Source organism: Mytilus trossulus, chromosome 6, assembly GCF_036588685.1.
Source record: "Mytilus trossulus isolate FHL-02 chromosome 6, PNRI_Mtr1.1.1.hap1, whole genome shotgun sequence".
Taxonomy (NCBI): domain Eukaryota; kingdom Metazoa; phylum Mollusca; class Bivalvia; order Mytilida; family Mytilidae; genus Mytilus; species Mytilus trossulus.
The window spans coordinates 64,616,272-64,636,534 of NC_086378.1; the positions used below are offsets into that span (position 1 = coordinate 64,616,272).

Consider the following 20,263-nt stretch of genomic DNA (forward strand, 5'->3'; position numbering starts at 1 on the left):
TGTTTTATATTTACAAAATTATACGGAATGAATCTTTACCAATTGATCTACAATTTAAACTCTTTGATTCTATGATAGAACCTATCTTACTGTATGGTTCTGAAGTTTGGGGCTTTTCCTGAAGTCCTATCTTTTCAAGTCCAATTTTCTTTCCCATCACTAGGAGAGAAATACCACCATCTGCTTCTAATTGAATTTCAATCATTATTTTACTACCATTTATAATTTCTCCTGTAAAATGTCCTATTTTCATTGATGTTTGTGTTTTTGATATTACAAAATAGTCTTCAGGGAGAAGAGTTTGAATGTCAATAAATAATATACTAGGCTGACTTATTGTGTCCTGTTTCCATGACAAACCATAGTATCTTTGTGTAGATTTACACCAGTTTTCTTTTGAGCGACCTGATTTTATTTTTACATGGTTGAAAACTTTTTTAATAACATTACCCACAGCAGAACTTGTTACTTCAAATTCACATTTTTTCTTAATTTCAATGAGATCTACAAATTCAGATTCATTGCATGGTTGTAAATTTTCTACAACCCAAGTGAAAATGGGTGTTTTGTTCGTTGCCATCTCTATTTACTACTTTTTTTCCACAGTTTAAGATTTTTTTCACAGTTGAAAATTTCCGCCAAATAAACCATTTGTAATTCTCTTACCTTTTCGTTCAGTATATTGTTTCTCGGAACTCATCTAATTTCCCGCGTTTTCAGGTGGAGTTATCCTTCTTGAGCTGAAGACCACACAGATGTCGTTGTTTTGTGGCTTCCGTTGATCGAAGTTGAATGGACAAAAAAACCGCAACACCGCCAGCGAAAAACTGAATTAAAAGTGTTTAAACAGTAATATATTATGTCTGGATATTGATATTCGATAAGGATAATTATATGGGAACAGCAAGTACTCGTTGATTAGACCGGTAAGTGACATTTTATTAGATTTTAAAACATTTTTTCCTGACCAATGCCCCAATTTCTTGAAACGAAGTTGGCAACCTTTCGCTTCGCTCTATAGTCGAGATTCACGTTGATAGTAAACATGCATATTTAGAGTATAAATATGGTATATTAGTATATATATGGTACAAATATGTGATATATATCGAAAAATCTGAGATTTATGTTAAAAAAAAAAAAAAAAAAAAAAGGGGGGAGGGACTATATGGGGCTCATACAGGATCCTGTCCTCAAGCACCTGTGTTTTCAATGTGTTCGCTTCAACCATTTTTTTTTTTAAATTTCCCTGGACTTTTTCACGAATAAAATTACACCAGTCTGTCGGTAATAGACCACTTTCGAGTTCATCCGTCACCGGAAAAAACTCGTCAATTATACGCGCCTTTATCACCGTCATTTGTGCGTTTAGGGGCGTCGTCACTTCCCTTCCAATGTTGAGCGAGTGGTTGGAAAACTATTATTCTATATTGTACGAATTATTCGGCAAATTGAATTCTCAAAATTGACAATCAACACTGCTGTCATTAGGGAATTGTCAGTAAGTACATACAGAGCAATCATTATTTCTAGTTTATCCTGCACAAAGACGATCACTAAGACGCTTGATGAACGTAAATAGTGCAGGGATACAGGCGAGCCCCTCTATCTGGTAAATGACGTCATAAAGGCGTGTATAATTGACGAGTTTTTGCCGGTGACGGATGAACTCGAAAGTGGTCTATTGATTTATCTTGACAATAAAACAACTTTCACGTACCTTGAGAATACTCCTCAAACAGTATAACACACTTGAGATGACAATTATTTACATTTTTCCAGACCATTGAATTTGTAAGGACTTAACTTCCGGTAAATTTTCGGTTTTTAGGATGTAAATGTAACTGTGGCATCTGATTGGTCAAGATTTTTCTGGTTTCCTGTTTTCTGTTTACAAGTTACCAGATCAAATACCAAAGCGAAAGTTGACATAAACACAGCAAGGTAAACATGAGTTTAACAAATTTACAAGGTGAAGCCCTTAATAAGGTACTAGAAGGACATTCTCTGTTAATATTAGGTCAGAGTGGTACTGGTAAAAGCTTTATATTAAAAGACGCAGCCCACAAATTGATGAAAATAGGAAAATCTGTTCAAAAACGGCTTCGACAGGAATTGCATCTATAAATATCAACGGTAAAACAATTCATTCGTGGTCTGGGATAGGCGATGGTCGTTACTCAAATGAAGTTTTTCGAGAAAAAATAGAAAACAATGAGCACTATGCAAAATATAAGCAAAATATTCTTAATACTGATGTATTGATTATTGATGAGATATCAATGTTGTCAAAAAAATTGTTTGAACAGTTGGGAGTTCATTTGCAGAAAAATAAGAAATTCTAACTTAATGTTTGGGGGTATTCAAGTGATAGCGGTTGGGGATTTCTTCCAACTCCCTCCAGTACCTGATAACTTAAAATTAGATGCAGGAGAGTATTATTAAGTCTGAAGTGTTTGTTCAATTATTTCAACACAAATTTGTACTTCAACGAGTAATGCGTCAAAATCAGGTAGACTTTATTAATGCTATTAATAATATTTCAAGGGGTGACCTACCTGAAGATACCAATAACTTACTGATGAGACTTTCTCGTAAATTACCACCAGGAAAAGATCCAATTAGATTATGTTCTCGAAATTTTGACTGTGACATTCACAAACATGTAAACTGATAGATATGGAAGGTGAGGTATCAGTTTTTACATCAATTGATGAGGGAGAAAATTCAAAGTTGAAAAATATTCAAGCTCCAAAACATTTACATTTGAAAAAAGGTTGCCCTGTTATGTTGCTTAAAAATCTCAGTGATAAATTGGTGAATGGTTTGAGAGGAAATGTAACTGCTGTTTCTACTAAAATTATAACTACATTTTAACAATGATATAGTAGTAGACCTGAAACGAGAAACTTTTACTGTATATAGTTCTTTAGATAACAAAATTGTTGCATCCCGACAGCAATTTCCCTTATGTCTTGCATTTGCAATAACAATTCATAAGTCACAAGGTCTCACTCTTGATCGTGTTGAAGTTGATGCAAATCATATCTTTGCTGCAGGCCAATTAGGAGTAGCAGTGGGAAGGGCAAAAGAAAAAAAAAGGACTGCGTATTTTGGGTTTCAATTCAAAATCAGTCATGCGTCATGATGAAAGCTTGTATAAATTTTATTCAGAAAGTTCAATCACAGTTTATGAAAAACAATTATCCTGCTGCAAAAAGGATTTTGAAGTATCACTGAATAATATTGCTTTAAATGATGCAGAACAAGAAATTGATATTGATGACTTATCAGATTTTTGTGTTGAAGAAATTGATTTTTTGTTGTCTGATGATTTAGAAATTTGTGATCCTCCTGAGACATCTCCTATTAGTTTGGAAACTAACAATGACATAAATTTAGATGCAATTTCTGAATTATTCTCAGGTCAGAAAATTTCTCCTCTTGACCAAAAAAGTTCGTCTTCTTATCTTTTGCTTTCTAAAGATAATGTTCAACAGTTTGTTTATCAGTTGTATTCCAAAATTAAAGATTTATTTAAAACAACTTGTGGTGATGTGTCAAATAAAAACAATGACTCAAAGACATGGACAAATTTTTACTCCAAACTGTATTCATATGCCACCTGTAATGATTATATTCTTCTTGTAAAATCTTTGTTCAAATCTGAACCAAATGAGGTGGATTTTGAAATTTGTTCAAAAATATTTGACTATATTAAGACTGAAGTTTTGAAAAAACCAATGGACATCCTAGTGAAAAAACATGACACAAACAGTGAGTCAAAGATGAGTCTGTCTGATGGGGGAAAAGGTAAAATAAGATATATTGCTGGACGGTGTGTAGCAAAATGTAGGTTTCACCATATGTGTCATGCGAAAAATAATTTGTACAAAAAGGATAAAATCAAAAGTGTTGCTAAGTTCTTTTTGAAAGTGAAAATGAGGGACCATCTGACTAAAAGTAGTTCTGATTTAGAAAATAATTCTTAGTACAAAAGTACACTTTATGAGACAAAAAGAAAACAGAACCTTTATCAGGGGTTAACAAATATATGCGACTCTATGTTTGAATTCATCTTAGCTGTGGAGGAAAAAAGGAAACTTGTTCAACATGATAAAGTTTTTCATTTACTTGGTTCAAATTTTTTGAAATATTGTCACTTCATTTCTACAAGACTCAAATTTGTTTACTTTATGGAGAAATTTATTTGCCATATTTGAAAATCTTAATGACAGTAGTTATTTGCCAAATGATAAGGAATCAACAGAGAGCTGTTTAATAGAACTTTATAATGATATTATTGAAAGGTTTTGTAGAATTGCAGACAACCAATTTAGAAAAGATTTCCTTGTAACTTATGGTAAACAGAAAACAGAAAGATTAAGAAAAAGATTTGATTCTAAAACTAATTCTTCATCAGTTCTTACAATGAAGTGTATAAATCAAGACAAATCAAAATCTAAAAAAAGTTCTCACCATAAATTACAAGCAGTTATAATTGACCATGGTGCAGCTGGTCTAATTGATTTTTCTAAAAAGGCATTATTAAATATATGTAAAGCATATGGAATTGAAATACAATGTAATTCCAAGAAAAGTGTTATTAAAGATAAACTCTGTGAATTAATTCCCTCACAAATTTCTATAGTTTTCCAAGAGCATTTGGAAAAAAGTGACCAAATACATGTTACAACTGAACCTGTAAGCACTGACCAGACTTCTACCTCAGGAGTTCAATGTTCTAAAGCTAGTTTACAAACAACACCATGCACCACCAAAGTAAGAAGGAAGCGAAAATCTACCTTTATGAGCAAGAAGAAGATATCTAAGAAAGTGGTAATACAGGAGGACGCATTGACTAAATGTTCAATATGTAATATTATTTATGAGGATGGAGATGAGCATAATGAGTGGATAGCATGTGATTTGTGCGATTTATGGTACAACAGACAGTGTTCACAAATAAGTGATGAATTGTGGGAAAAGATTGGTGACAGTGACTGGTATTGTCCAAAATGTTTCCAATAGAAAAAATTGAAGGTTAGTTATAGATTAATATGCCTTTTATTATATAAGTTTGAACAGAAATCCTTTTATCTATATCAAAAGGTTGAGATAACTCTGTTTTTTGACAAAAACTTAGTTAACTCCTAAATTGATTCTAGAAAGGTTTGACCTTTAATGAATAATACAATGTATATGTAGTATGCTTTTTCATAATGATGTAATATCTCAATTGGTGTAATTCTGATGAAAATTATCTATTAACTTGTAACATTCTACATCGGACTTCTCTTGAATTGAATTTTAAATGTACATATTGTTATGCGTTTACTTTTCTACATTGGCTAGAGGTATAGGGTGAGGGTTGAGATCTCACAAACATGTTTAACCCCGCCACATTTTTGCACCTGTCCCAAGTCAGGAGCCTCTAGAACTGGTCTTTGTTAGTCTTGTTTTATTTTAATGTTAGTTTCTTGTGTACAATTTGGAAATTAGTATGGCGTTCATTATCACTGAACTGGTATATATTTGTTAAGGGGTCAGCCGAAGGACGCCTCCAGGTGCGGGAATTTCTCGTTACATTTAAGACCTGTTGGTGACCTTCTGTTGTTGTTTTATTCTATGGTCGGGTTGTTGTCTCTTTGATACATTCCCCATTTCCATTCTCAATTTTACATATATATTATAATGAACTATGCAAAATAAATGTACATGTAAGGGGTTTGCAGTGGTTGAACCATCATGCATGTAGTTGTATTAGGGAAAGGAAATTCAAAATCAAGTTGATATACCAGGCTTTTATTTAGACTTCAAAATATATGTTTTCCATGCTGTTGTTTTTTTTTATGGTTGGGTTGTTGTCTCTTTGACACATCCCAATTTCCATTCTCAATTTTATTTCCATTATGGAATTTTGTTGAGTAACCTGCCTGTAGTTGATCTTTATTATAAATGCTACATTGAATGTGCCCCACACAACACTTTTCATACTTCAGATATATAAAATCTATAAGGATCTTGAGGTACAAAAACTTTCCATGCAACATGTAAATCATACTTTTTATAGAGGCATCAGATTTGAATCCTCCAAATTAATTTTTCAACATTTCAAAATTTTAATTAATTACAAGTTTAAATGATAGCCTGTTATTGTATCTAGCTGACAATGGAGTATAAACATTGCTAAAGCAAAATCGCAAATAAAAACTTTTAGGGAAAATTCAAAACGGAAAGCCCATTTATAATCAAATAGCTAAATCAAAAGAAAAAATACAACAACTGTGATATTCCTGACTTGGCATTTTCTAATGTAGAAATTGGTTGATTGAACCTGGTTTTATAGCTATATAATTAATGTCTCACTTGTATGACAGTCACTTCTAATTCCACTATATTGATAACAATGTGTGAACAAACTACCAGACAAATTACATGTACTGTAGATGAAGGGTTACTATGACCTAAAGTCGATAATTTTGGTGTCATTGGTCTCTTGTGGAGAGGTGAGTCATTGGCATTCATATATACAACATCTTTTTTAAATATATATATGTATATGCTAACCCAAACTTGAAGAACTTAGACATTGTTGAGCTAGATATTTTCTCTAAAAAATGGGTTTGTAAACATCATTTGGTGTCAGTAATTGGACTTTATTTACATACATGTGGATTGATTTAATTGTTAATACTATATCAGGAAGTGCATTTTCTTGGGAGGAGGTCCAAGAGCAAATGGTTCTGCTTTAACCCCACCAGCATTTGATTTCCTAGACGTCGTTGCCTGCCCTAAAATAATGCTGTTGATACCTGTCCTATACTAATTATAATTAGGGTTTGTGTTTGCTCCATGGTATAGGGAACGCTCTTGGCAAAATATGTTCTCGGCAATATCACTATTAATTCTTGCCGGAGTTAACTCACTTTTTAGTTCTGTTATCATTATATGTGTAAGAGACATAAACCCAAGGTATAGGAAGTCTAGATCCTCTCTTGTTTCCATGGTCATTAAGGTTTTATACCTCTTATGTTCATCGTCGGTACTACCTACATTTGACTTTCCCCATGATTTGAACCAATTATAAGCCTCAGAAAATAATCTTAACCGTTCATCATTTATGTCTTTTACAGGTCTGAAATCTTTGAAGAATGAAACCAGTAAGCTTGTATGTTGTAAGAACTGAAGAACGCCTTTCATTTCCTCCTGACATGCTGCATTTAGACTACTAGTATATTGTTGCATAAGATTTAACATTTCAGAATCTGAGACGTCAAACGCTAATTTGTTGCGCATTTTTTGTGCGTCGCTTGGAAATATGTGTTCTTCTGATAATTTATGATGAATGTGGAAACTGTTTGTTGTGCGATCCCAGTTGTAGGCATCAATCCACATTTTCCAGATTATGACAGATTCATTTATGGTAAGTAACCGTTGATGTGATTCTAAAAAGCCACTGCTTAAAATGCTGTTCCTAATTTTTTTCAAAAGATGACAGGGGTCCATAAAAAGAACTATTGTTCTACCTGGATATTTAAAACATTTTGTAATCATATTTGTACAAAGACTATTACCATCAGGAAAATGCATCTTGAGAAATGCTCTGTTGTTTGCTGACCCATCCATACAGCAGTAAATTGGCCTAAAGCCCCATCTATACAATTCATCTATGCACATCCAACTTGTAACAAATATTTCCGAAGGAGAAGCCTGGGTGTTCGGAAAATTTGCAAAAGGCCACCTAAAACCTGTTAAGCAATTAAAAACATATTGTTGCACATGGTTTGCAATATGGGATTGTAATTTTCCCTCATTTAAAGCCGTCATCATTTTTACGTCATTTCCACTATCTGACAATCCAAACAATGCGGAGCATTCTTCAGTATTGACCAGTTGGAGGTCCTCTTGGATTGCCATCTCATCAAGTATCAGGCCACCATAATACCCTTCATCTAATTTGATTTGTCGTTTACCCTCATTCGCCATCCAAAGCATCATTTCAGGTATGATACCTGGTCCCTGACGGACAGCATTTTTGTATATTTTAAGCATTTGTTCAGATGGCAACTGAAGCCATTTATTAAGTGTCATATCTCTGTATGCTGCAGGATTTTGATTAAATAATACCAATGCCATACATATAACATTTTTATCCCATCTAACACTTGTTTTGTTCTTTGTGTTAGATGCAACTATCTTAGATAAAATTAATGTTAATTGATTCTCATGTAAATTTGGAGCAATGCTCTTAATTAATTGTTTAATTTCTTCTTTTGAAACCTTAGAATTGTTACAAATGTTTTCTTTATTTTCATGTTTTTGCAAAGTTTGCTTCCTATTTTGAATAAATAGGAATCGAAATATGATCACGGCGTTATAAATATTGTATTTAAAAAAAACAATTGTTTGACTTTCAAAGAGATTAACGGGAAATATGTCAAAATAGAAAGCACGAGTGATCTGACCAAAATGTTTTACTTGCGAGAAATGATTGACAGGTGTGAATTGATGTAGAGGCTCCGACGGGGAAAGTTGTATCAAAAGGAAAATTACTTTATTCACAATGCCTATACATATTTTATAAATACGATATGTTGGCCTTATACTTAAAATTGTGTTTCTAATAATAACATATAAAGGAACAGGACGTTAAAAGGGAGAAACAATATAACCATCAATGAAAACTCGTATAATTTACGGGATTGATGTCTCAACAATTTGATTTAAACTTCGATTGAAAACAGTCTTGGTTGTTATTAGGCTTATTATTTTGAATTAGATGAAATATTTACGGTTTACAAATACAAATGCAAATACAAAATAGTTTATTGGCACAAAACTATTATTATAATTGGCAACACAATATATTGTTAAAAATTGTCTTTATTTCATTTTCAAATTATAAAAAAAAATCACACATTCATGATATTTAATTTTAATTTTAATTCTAAATATTTAATTTTAATTCTAAATATTTAATTTTAATTCTAAATATTTAATTTTTAATTTTAATTTCAATTCTTTCTCTTTGAATACAAAACAATATTTTACATTTATCTATTCTCCATAAATACAATTATATCTGTACAGGTAAAATTTAATTCTAATCAAGCTGGTACAGATTGATTTACGACCTTCCTCTTGGATATTGCACAGCAGGTGTTTATTACTCTGGGACAACTGTCCGACCAGTCTGACATCTAGACGGATTAAGGCTTCCATAAAAATAAGTCCCTACCTGTACTGTAAATGTCCTTACAGTGGCAGAAATGAAAAAATTCTCCCAGGGTCAAAATTTAAATTCTTAATGTATGAAACAGATGGCACAATGGTCTTGAGAAAAAGTAGTCCTTATTATGACCAAATTCAAGGTCAACTCTTTTTGTGTAAAAGGAAGTATTGCTTTTTTGTTGTTTACACCTTTGTTGATTTGTTTGTGCAAAAAATTGAAATAAATCATGACTATTGTGTTGGATGCTTAATACCCAAATTACAGTTGTTCTACACCAGACATTTCAGACCCTACATTGCCACTTTGTTGTGAGTTAGTCACATTTTCTTAAATTCATAAAAGCGGAATTTTATAAATTGAAATAATGCACTTCTTGACATTTTTATTAATTAAACAACAAAATTGTATTTAAATAAAAACATTCATTAAAGTCTGATTTTTCAACATTTTAAATATCTGAAAGAAAAGTTTTATTATTTAGTTGTAATATGTTATTAAGGAAATTTAAATTGTAGATCATAAACTGGTAAAAAACACATTTTGTAAATACTGTATATATACAGAAGTTAATTTATTGCTAACAAAAGAAGAAATATAATATATATCTGTAAAAGTTATTATTGTGAATGCTTCTTACTTAAGGTGGGACTCAACACTTTGACTTAAATTTATTTGGCTCGTTTAATTTTCATAAAATTTTGACAAAATATTTACTCTAACCCTTTGACAAAAATATAAAATATTCAATAAATTTGAACCAACCAATTTATCAGAAAAATTACACTGCTTATATATATAAGTTTGATAAACACTAATTTTGATCATTAAGAAGCTTAATATTCCCTTAACATCTCAACACAATTATAACGTTTAGCTGATTTTACAGAGTTATCTCCCTGTAGTGTTAGGTACCACCTTAAATGTAAAAGAAAATTGTATTTTTATGTATAATGTAGGGAAAAGACCTATTGTACATGTTGTATCAGTAATGTGATTTCCTTATGCTAATTTATCCACAATGGCATTCTTGAAATTCAATAAAGCAAAGCATACAAATACAATTCTGTTACTTAGAGGAAATTTACTACTTGATAGTTCAGATTTTAAAATTTTAAATCTCTTGCTTAATCCAATGACTCGCTCAATGTGGATACGCTTGGATGCCACTCTACGGTCTTTTATAATTTCCTCTGGTTCTAATTGGGACTTCCCTTTTAGCATGGTTGGTGTATTCACGAATACATTTTCGTTTGCAAAAAGATCTTGCACCATGATACCCCTATCTGCCATAATGCTGTCACCAGAATCAAAGATTTCATTTTCAAGCAGGTGTGAATTTTCAATAATTTGTCTGTCACTGACTGACCCACCATAACAGTCTGAAACATAAGACGCAGCACCTCTTGAGGTACAACCAACCATAGTTTTGATGGTATTTCTATGCTTGTATGACGACCATGTAACACTCTGGTTGTTAACATCAGATGGTTTTTGGATTGGAATTTCTGTTGCATCTAAAATAACCCTTGTAGTTGGGAATTTCCTTCCAAAATCAACAGGCATATAATCATCGACAACTTGTCTTGAAGGCCAAATATCAAGATCTTTCAATTGAAAATATAAAAAGTTTATCCAAGTATTAATGGTTCTGGATACTGTAGACTCGGAAATATTAAAAAGTAAAGAAAGCTCGAAATCTTCCTTTCCACATCTAATTTTCATCAAAGTAAGAAACAATTGATCTTTTGGATTAAGTTTCACACATTTATAGTTCAATTCATAAGCAGCAGGGCCAAGTGAATGAAACAAGAATATGAAATGATCATAACAACTAAATCCTGTGTAATAGGATACTGCTTTGGGGTTATTAATGTAATTTTCAATGGAGTAGTCACCTAACAATTGACACTGAACATTCTTATCCTCAGCAACCTTGCCTATGTCTGACTCATCTGTTACTTCAATAGGATGCTCATTACTTGTTGTCTCAATTTCAACCTCATACTGTATGCCATTTTCAATACCTTCCATAGACTTGTCTTTACGGACCAAATCTCCATGATCCCTGGATTTCATCCTCAATGCTCTTGGGCTAACAATAGCTTCTTGACGAAAAGGAAAGACCGAGGGTACAACATCCATCTTGAGTCTACTCTTGTCACCTAATAAAAATAAACCTATTAAGTATACTAGTTGTATGAACTTATTTATTTTATTATACTAGTATCATACTTGTAAGCCCCAAATTAACATATGCTGTACATGTATGAAGTTTTACACATTTATATTTTAATTTATAAGCAGAAGGGTCAAGTGAATTGTATTGATAATCCAAAATTTTTCTGATTTAGAAAATAAGATCAGACCTAAAAAAAAAAATTGTTTGTTTGCCATATCCTGACTGAAAGAATCATTCGACTAAGAAAATTTTATTGTCAAAACTATTTCAAATATTGTTTTATTCATTTCAAATTTTGATGCTTGCCAGATGGACAGATATTGTTCCAGCTTCTTGGAAAAATAAAGTTATTTCCCTACCTTGGGAGTGTCAGATTGGGGAAACAAACAATATATTAATTTAGGCCTGATTTTATTTTCTAAATCAGAAAAATGTTGGATAATCAATACGTTTAACCCCGCCACATTATATATGAATGTGCCTCTAATTCAGTGGTCGACGTTTTTTTATGTGTTACATATTTGGCTTTTGTTCTTTTTTTATATAAGTAAGGCCGTTAGTCTTTTCGTTTGAATTAGATGTCTTTTATAGGTGACTATGTGATATAAGCTTTGCTTATTGTTGAAGGTTGTACAATGACCTGTAGTTGTTAATTTCTGTGTCATTTTGGTCTCTTGTGGACAGTTGTCTCATTGGCAATCATACCACATCTTCCTTTTTATGCTAACTGACATTAAATCTTTACTCTTGATACAAACGTGGACACCTACAGTGCAAGGTATTTTTTTCTGATAAATTTAGTTAACAAATCTTCAAAAGCATAGATATTGATAAAACATGAATGATTGATTAATAAAATTTATTTGTATCAATCCAGTATATGAAAAAAAGATGTATGAATCTCAACAAGTATTTTCTATATGTACTAAAAATACAAGAACTATTGTGACTCTAGTGTATCCTATAACTGGAATAATTTTGTTTGGTACTTATTTATTGTCATTGTTTTTCACTCGTTTTCTTTGTGTTTTATTATATACTAGTACATAAAGAATACTAGGTAGTTTCGTTTTTGATAATGACTATATCATGTGGAATATCTAGACGAGCCCATTAGGGCGAGTTTAGATATTCCATATGATATAGACCGTATCAAAAACGAAACTACCTAGTATTCTGTTTATAGGCAATTATGACGTCACACAATGTTTTGCCTAATATTTTCAGTGATACAGCCAGTAGGTTGATACTCTAAAATATTAAGCAGTGAGATCAAAGGGAAAATATATGAATTACTGTTAAATATGTATACATGTATTTGTTTAATTATGATAAATGATAAGTTTTAGAAAAATGTGCACAATAATTAGCTGAAAAAATTGTTTTGTTGTGTATTCAATTGAAGTACAACTATTGATAGGTAAAAAAACAGATTTCTTAACATGCATACCTGTTTTAAAACTGTATAATATTACAATGTATAATACTTAACTTCAGTGTAACACATTGAAGCTTATATTCATGTTGTATCAATTTCATGACCATTAACTAAATGTACATGTACAAGTTCTCAGTATTAAATTCTGTTGATGTATGTAACTTTAAAACTGTTCTCATTCTTTTTCCTATCTTCCTGAAATGGAAAAATATAACCACAAAGCAACACGAACAATGAAAACATCATGCAGTTCTAACAAAACCATTGAAACAATTTTTTTTTTATTTAAACAATTAAAACATTTCTCTGCTGTTGTCAAGATGAAACTATTTATAAAGTCAACCGAAATTTTTGGGGTTTAAAAAAGACAACAGAAAATTATATTAAAATATGGCAAATATCAATCACAAAATGACCAGTCACTTGAATGTTTGACTTTTAATTACAGATAGATGATGACGACAGAAGGCTGTTAAATGTCCACATAAAAATAATGCATAATCACTCAGGATGAAACATGTTTTTGCAAAAAAAACATCAAATAAACCTAGACTTTGTTCTACATAGTTATAGGAAGATGTGGTATGAGTGCCAATGAGACAAATCTCCATCCAAATAACAATTAATAAAGGTAAACCATTATAGGTCAAATTAAATCATAGTTTATTGTTTGTGAGGTGTCCATGCAGTAAGACATGTCACCATACATGCCATACCACCCCAAATATAATTTTACTCAGTCAACCAGTTTATTGTATTTGCTGTTTAATTAATGATTATCAAGAAAAAGAGTTATTTTGTTTTTAGAAACAAAATGTAACACTGACAATATGTTTGTTTATGCCAATTTCGTCCTTTAAATTTTTCATTGGGTAGCAGCTACTAGATATATCTTTAAAAAATACTTTATCAGACTTTATGACATTTTATCCGACGAGCATGCATCAATTTAAATTGTAACAAAAGTTTTAAAAATACAAACACATTTTGTAATAAACGAGGGTAAACTAACCTAATAATGTGTTCTTGTAATCCGAGATTGTGAAATGATTATGACACACAATATCATGTTTTCCCGGTCTCCAAAGTCCTCTCGTCTCGTTTGTTCTCCGTATTGCCACTCTCCACTTTAAATTTAGTTCCTTGTCACTCGGGAATTTATGACCTCCACTTTCCTTGCAACCGGGGACACAACAATACGACGGCATCTGTAATTTTCACGACGAAATCACCTTGAAATACTGTTGTTTACCTTGGATTCAAGCGTTTCAGTGAAAAACAATCGCCCAGGTAACCACCGACGTTACACAAGCGCCGCTAGCGTGAAAAAGGGTGAATGTAATCCATTGTTATACGATGATGACTGATGTATCCATATTTTGACTATTTTATTAATTGTGACTGTTTATTTAACGCATCATGTAAATGTAGCGGAATTTGATGAGACTGTTATTAAAGTGAGAGGGTTAGCGCTATAGAACCAGGTTTAATCCACCATTTTCTACATTTGAAAATGCCTGTACCCAGTCAGGAATATGACAGTTCTTGTCCATTCGTTTTTGATGCGTTTTGTTATTTGATTTTGCCATGTGATTATGGACTTTCAAAATTGATTTTCCTCTGAGTTCAGTATTTTTGTGATTTTACTTTTCTTTTCACACTAGTCATCTTGGGGCTCTTTCTAGCTTGCTCTTCGTTGTCATCAAAGGCTCCGTGTTGAAAGCCGTACTTTGATCGTTAAATTATTGTTTGACTGTGATGAAGAGATGTCTCATTGGTTCTAGTACCACATCTTCTTGTATCTATAATAGGTATAAAAGAAAAAGGATAAATGAATCAACACGTTTAATAATCTTATACACTATAAAACAAACAACAATGGCATATGGAAACTTTATAGGTAAAACATATACTCAAAAAACAAACACAAACATACACAAATTACCCAGGCGCAGTAACTTCTTCTTTTCTGTATCTTCCTCCTGCTAATGAGGAGCACATCCAAACGGATTATAAGAATAAATTGGCTTATTTACACGGGCACAAATATCAATATAGAATGTGAGGCTTATGTTACACGGCACAATATAATCCATTTTAAAAGTATTCCATATAAAACGTTATTTTAAAACTTCTATCATAAGTTTTAAATGTTAATATATACAGATTAAAAATTTCAGACTGAAATCTTTAAAAGTTAAAAAGGTATCATATAAATGGTTTTGTAATCAGCATAACACAGCAAGACAAGGCCACTATATTTGCTACTGTTATTCTAGCAAGCAAGCCAAGCCATACAGATTAAGCCATTCAATAATGCTATAGTTAAGCAATCTAAAGTAACACAATGACGGGATTGATAAATACCGAGCCACGTTGAAATAATATTAACAAAATTGGACAAAAAGTATAAAAGTTCAAATATGCGGGGACACTTTAAAAGAACAATGTATACACGTGAATTAAAGGTCTTGACCGAAAATGTACCTAGCATTTTAACTACTGAAGGCATTTTGTTGTGTGAAAGGTTTCATTGCGCAACCGCAGATGTAATAAATATGTAAAGTTGGCAACTTTTTGTTTATTCTTTACATGTATAATCTTCTGTTTATGCACCAACTTCATTTACATAACTTTTTGAATATAATCAGAGTAAATTTCTTCACAGCGTTTCCCTTAAAGCCGTTCTCGAATATTTCGGATATTACATATCTATGTTATGGATCTTTAATATGCTATTTATGGTAATCCGTTCAATGCTTAGATACATACCTCCCTCCTAGCTTCATTCTCCTGTGGTATCTTAGACTTGAGAATGGTCAAGAAATTTGGGATCTCCTTCGAAAATAGGCTTTCATTATCAGTTGTTAGTGGCTTTGGACTAGCAGTCAGATAACTGCGAGTATTCTGATATCTTTGTGTGTCGGGATGTACAAGTACCCGGCTACGTTCACATGTATATTTGTCCATCTGAGTTGAGCCTTTTTCTACTGATTTTTATAGTTCGTTCTTATGTTGTACTATTATAGCACTGTCCCTGGTTTAGGGGAGGGTTGGAACCCCGATAACATGTTTAACCTCGCCACATTATTCAAGTATGTGCCTGTCACAAGTCAGGAGCCTGTAATTCAGTGGTTGTCGTTTGTTTATGTGTTACATATTTGCTTTCGTTCATTTTTTTATATAAATTAGGCCGTTGGTTTTCTCGTTTGAATTGTTTTACATTGTCTTATCGAGGCCTTTTATAGCTGACTATGTGGTATGGGCTTTGCTCATTGTTGAAGGCCGTACGGTGACATAGTTGTTAATGTCTGTGTCATTATGGTCTCTTGTGGACAGTTGTCTCATTGCCAATCAAACCACATCTTCAATCTTATATTTCTTCCAACATCTGTTGCTTAAAATATATGTGAACTTTTGACTAAAGGTATTGTATCGTCTGTAAATATTCGGGACAGTAGAGTTAATCTCATCGTGTTCGGCGTTAATTGAAAACAAAATAGTGGAGGCCCAAGTACTGAGCCTTTGTGTATCCCCATCTCAATGTCAAAACGAGATGAGCTTTTTCCTCCATAACAACTACTAGCATCTGATAAGACGATCCACTTATTGGATCCATAGTTTGGCTTGATCTCTGATGGGCAAATTTGACACGCGATAAAGATAAAATTATAATGTGAAAATGTTCATCAGGTCAAGATCGATTAGTCCTAATATTTCCAGACGCGTCAGACAACTCGTTGCTGCCCCTTCATCTATAAATTTAAGTTTTGTTTTATTATCATTAATATTATATAATAGATAGATGACAGGAAACAACTAAATTGACACGTATGTAAGCCTTTAATATGACCCCGCCCATCAACCAAGCTGGTCGCCAGGGTTAAATATAGAACACGGGTGTTACATTTATACATTTCAACACAGTTCTCTGGCATGCTATTCTATTATTCAAATAACAAACTCTTCTTAAGGGAAACAAGCTCTGTCCCTTTCAATTTTAATTTATATTTTGCAGTGCATCGTTTCTTTAGTGTCAAAGTTAACGAATTATTTTCAATTGCCAATATTTCTCCCTTTTCTAAAGAATCATTTAAATCTTGGCCTATATCAAGAACGACATTGACAGCACATTGTCCCTCTTCATCTTTATTTCTAAGCATTTATTATATTTCCTTTTTTTGTATGACTTGTCCACTTTTAAAATTGGGAAAAGTGTATTGGGACGACAAAAAGCTATCAATATTTTAAAAAAATTCAGATCTTGACTTAGATTTATTTAAAAAAAAAAAAATGCATCAACTGAATTTAAAATTGAAGATCTAGCTGTACTTTTATCCGAAATTGAAGATAGCCACTGGACACATGCATATTTCCCTTCAGTCTTTTAATGGTCGATTATATCCTTTATTGTTATAACACATGCCATTGTTTCAGGGAATATTTATTATTTATATATAGGTAATCAAAGTCTGAACACATTTACTATTCCGATTTTCATCATTTGTACATACATATCCAGTATAAATATTATGAAGTCTAAAATGTAAGGGCATTGGGAAGTTACTGACCTGCACGCCTTTATTTAACCTATAATTTCCAGAGTAAGTCTTTCCTGTGGAAAAGCCACTTCAAGCGTATCGTAAGCTTATGTAGCTTCTTGTATGGTAGAAGTGTTTTCAACAAGTTCTTCAGTATAATTTGACGTAGACGTTATCTTCAGAAATATTGTGCGTGAAAATTGTTTGAGTGCTAAAAGTATTGTTAATGAAAAAAGCTTTGATCACAGAAAGTACTTTTGCTGGATATACTATGAAGCTGTACATAAATCCAAGACAACATATAGTACAACTGCAAAGGGTCATCCTTAAAAAAAGTTTGGTTTGCTGTCTATCGACTTGTAACTTTTGACGGATCTATTGTCATCGCTATTCTAACGTCGTCATCCAACGTACTATACTCACACACACCGTAGCGCTACTGGTAAGGGGGCTCGCGGGTCTAAATCTTTTTTTTTTTAAATTTATATATGATTTCGCTCTATTTTTCTATAAATGAACTTTATTTTATATTTTTCTATAAATGAACTTTATCTTATATTTTTCTATAAATGAACTTTATCTTACATTTAAAAAAAAAATGAAATAAAAAATTAGGTTACCGCTCATTTACGCTCACAATTTGCTTTCGAAAGAAGCATACATTTTTGTAAATGTCCTTTATTCTGTTGAACTAATAGGAGAAATAGCGGTAATATCGAAATTAAAAAAGAACTGCAATGTAAATTTTACAATTATAATTTAGTTTATGAACAGCTTATTCGAAAACAACAATAAAAAATATTAGTCACCAATGAGTTTAAAAAAGACATTTTTAATTTCAATGCCAAAAAAATTGCAATTTTGCACCAAAGGGAGATAATTTGGAGCTTTTCAATGATATCTACATTTAAAGTTAAATGTTAAAGTAACAACTACTAAGTGTATTAAAAAAAATTTGTAATGAAACATATATGTATAGATTATAACATGCCTTTTTCCATATTGGCCCTGGTATCATCCCGAGACTCCCATATCGGCATCGAGGCTTTAGCCGAGGGCCGATATGGGTCGAGGGATGATACCCGGGCCAATATGGAAAAGACATGTTATAATCTTTTTATCACATATTTAAGTTCTGCAGAAAAGAGAAAAAAGGTCAATTATAACAATTTAATGATACATAAAAGGTAAAATCTTAAACAATTTATTTAAAACGTGTCGTTCAGGATGCAATGACGTCACGTCATTAGGTACAGGGCACAATATGGATATCTCTTTTTTGCCCCGGGCAATTTTGAGGTTATTGCATATGCAAAACCTAAGGTATTCATAACAAATATGTGATAAGTTATTATTATTCCTAATCTTAGACCTCTCACTGGTACATTATATGTCAGCCTCCTTTATTCCCATTAATATCACATTAACACAAACAGACATTAGGGATTCATAAGTGTTTATCGTTTTTTGTTCATATACCGTTAGTTTTCCTATTTGAATGATTCATACTAGTCATTTATGAGCACTCGTCTGTACAGCTTGCTCCTCGGTGTGATGCAAGGCTTCGTGTTGAAAGCCGTGCTTTAATCGTTATACAATTGTCGACAGCCAACTATGGGGGTTTGTTTCAAAAAATTCGATGCAAATTCATGTCATTTGAGCTCTTTGGGAGGCTATACAATGAGGTTATTGTAATATATATTTTCCCGAGGGTAATGAAAAATATAGGAAAGAGCTGAATGAATCTCAATTTTTTTTTATAATTGCATAAGATCAAGAAAAAGTATGTAAGACTTCATCTGAAGAGAAGTTATATCTCTGTTGCTGTACTACAACTCATCCTCAATATATAATTTCTCCGCAAACATATACACATCTGCATGATCTGGTTCAATTAAGGGCATCCGATACAGTTTCTCGATATAATGTCATTTTTATAGTTTTGAAATATGTTGTAGGCCTTGGCGAGTTATAAAATAAAACACAAAATAAAACATAGGTCACCGTGCTCGTTTTCGCAAAAAATGAGGCTGAAAATTGGGGAGTTGTGCAATTTTAAAAAAAAGGGAGGCAATGTTATAAAAATTTTGGAGCAAACATTCTTCGTCGTAAACTATTCAGATCGGGTTCAATTTGAAGCTGTGATAAGTGACAGTAAGGGAAAAAATAAATCCCTCCACGAATGACTATACAATTATTCTAGCCTTGCTTGACATTGCGGAGCAGATGCTCAAAGTGATATTTTTTTAATCCCCAAAACATGGAAATAAAGTGTTTCTGAAAATGTCATTTTTATCATTTTTCTGCAGAAACTGCATTTTGTCATGCTTTATCCAAATCTCAAATAAAAAAATATATGTCACCGTGCTGGATTCTATGCTAAACGCGATTTATCCTAAAAATTGCGTCCACCCCTTTGTAACCTCAACGTTAGCGTTAAAGTGCACGACGTCGCTGGCAGACTTTTTTGACGTTATCGCTGCAAATTACCGGCGACATTTTTCAGATGTATTAATATTGCTTGAAAAGAGCTACCTAACATGCTAAAAATTGGTAATATTGTTTTTGGAAATAAAAACATGTAAATCATAAATACATCTCTTTGTTTGTGGTCTAAGTGAGAAACATCTCAAGAAAAGTGATTACGGACTGTTGATAAATTTTACGGCTTTTAAAATTAAAGACTCGGCAATTTAGAACTTGACATACAGGTACACGTACTGTACACACTCGTGTATCAACTGATGTATTAATTTATACCATAATTATGTTGACCTCTAGATGTTTTTTTTGTGTTTTGTTTTGTTTAGTGGACTGCTGTTTCATTACAATACTCCGTTAAATCCCTCTATTAACATTTTAATCACTTT

The 20,263-nt window shown here is 32.3% G+C and overlaps 1 protein-coding gene, 1 long non-coding RNA gene and 1 pseudogene across 2 annotated transcripts; 2 read left to right on the forward strand and 1 right to left on the reverse strand.

The window, feature by feature from the left end:
* Nucleotides 1–1,739: 1,739 nt before the first annotated feature.
* Nucleotides 1,740–7,239, forward strand: LOC134723663 (uncharacterized). The gene is made up of 3 exons (XR_010108146.1): nt 1,740–1,944; nt 4,652–5,043; nt 7,137–7,239. It is a non-coding gene; the product is annotated as an uncharacterized LOC134723663 (long non-coding RNA).
* On the forward strand, nt 1,966–4,630 carry LOC134722241 (uncharacterized; annotated as a pseudogene).
* A 2,995-nt stretch (nt 7,240–10,234) lies between the features above and the next one.
* Nucleotides 10,235–11,377, reverse strand: LOC134722906 (uncharacterized). Its single transcript, XM_063586540.1, has one exon. The coding sequence runs from the start codon at nt 11,375–11,377 to the stop codon at nt 10,235–10,237; it is 1,143 nt and encodes a 380-aa protein (XP_063442610.1).
* Nucleotides 11,378–20,263: the final 8,886 nt, after the last annotated feature.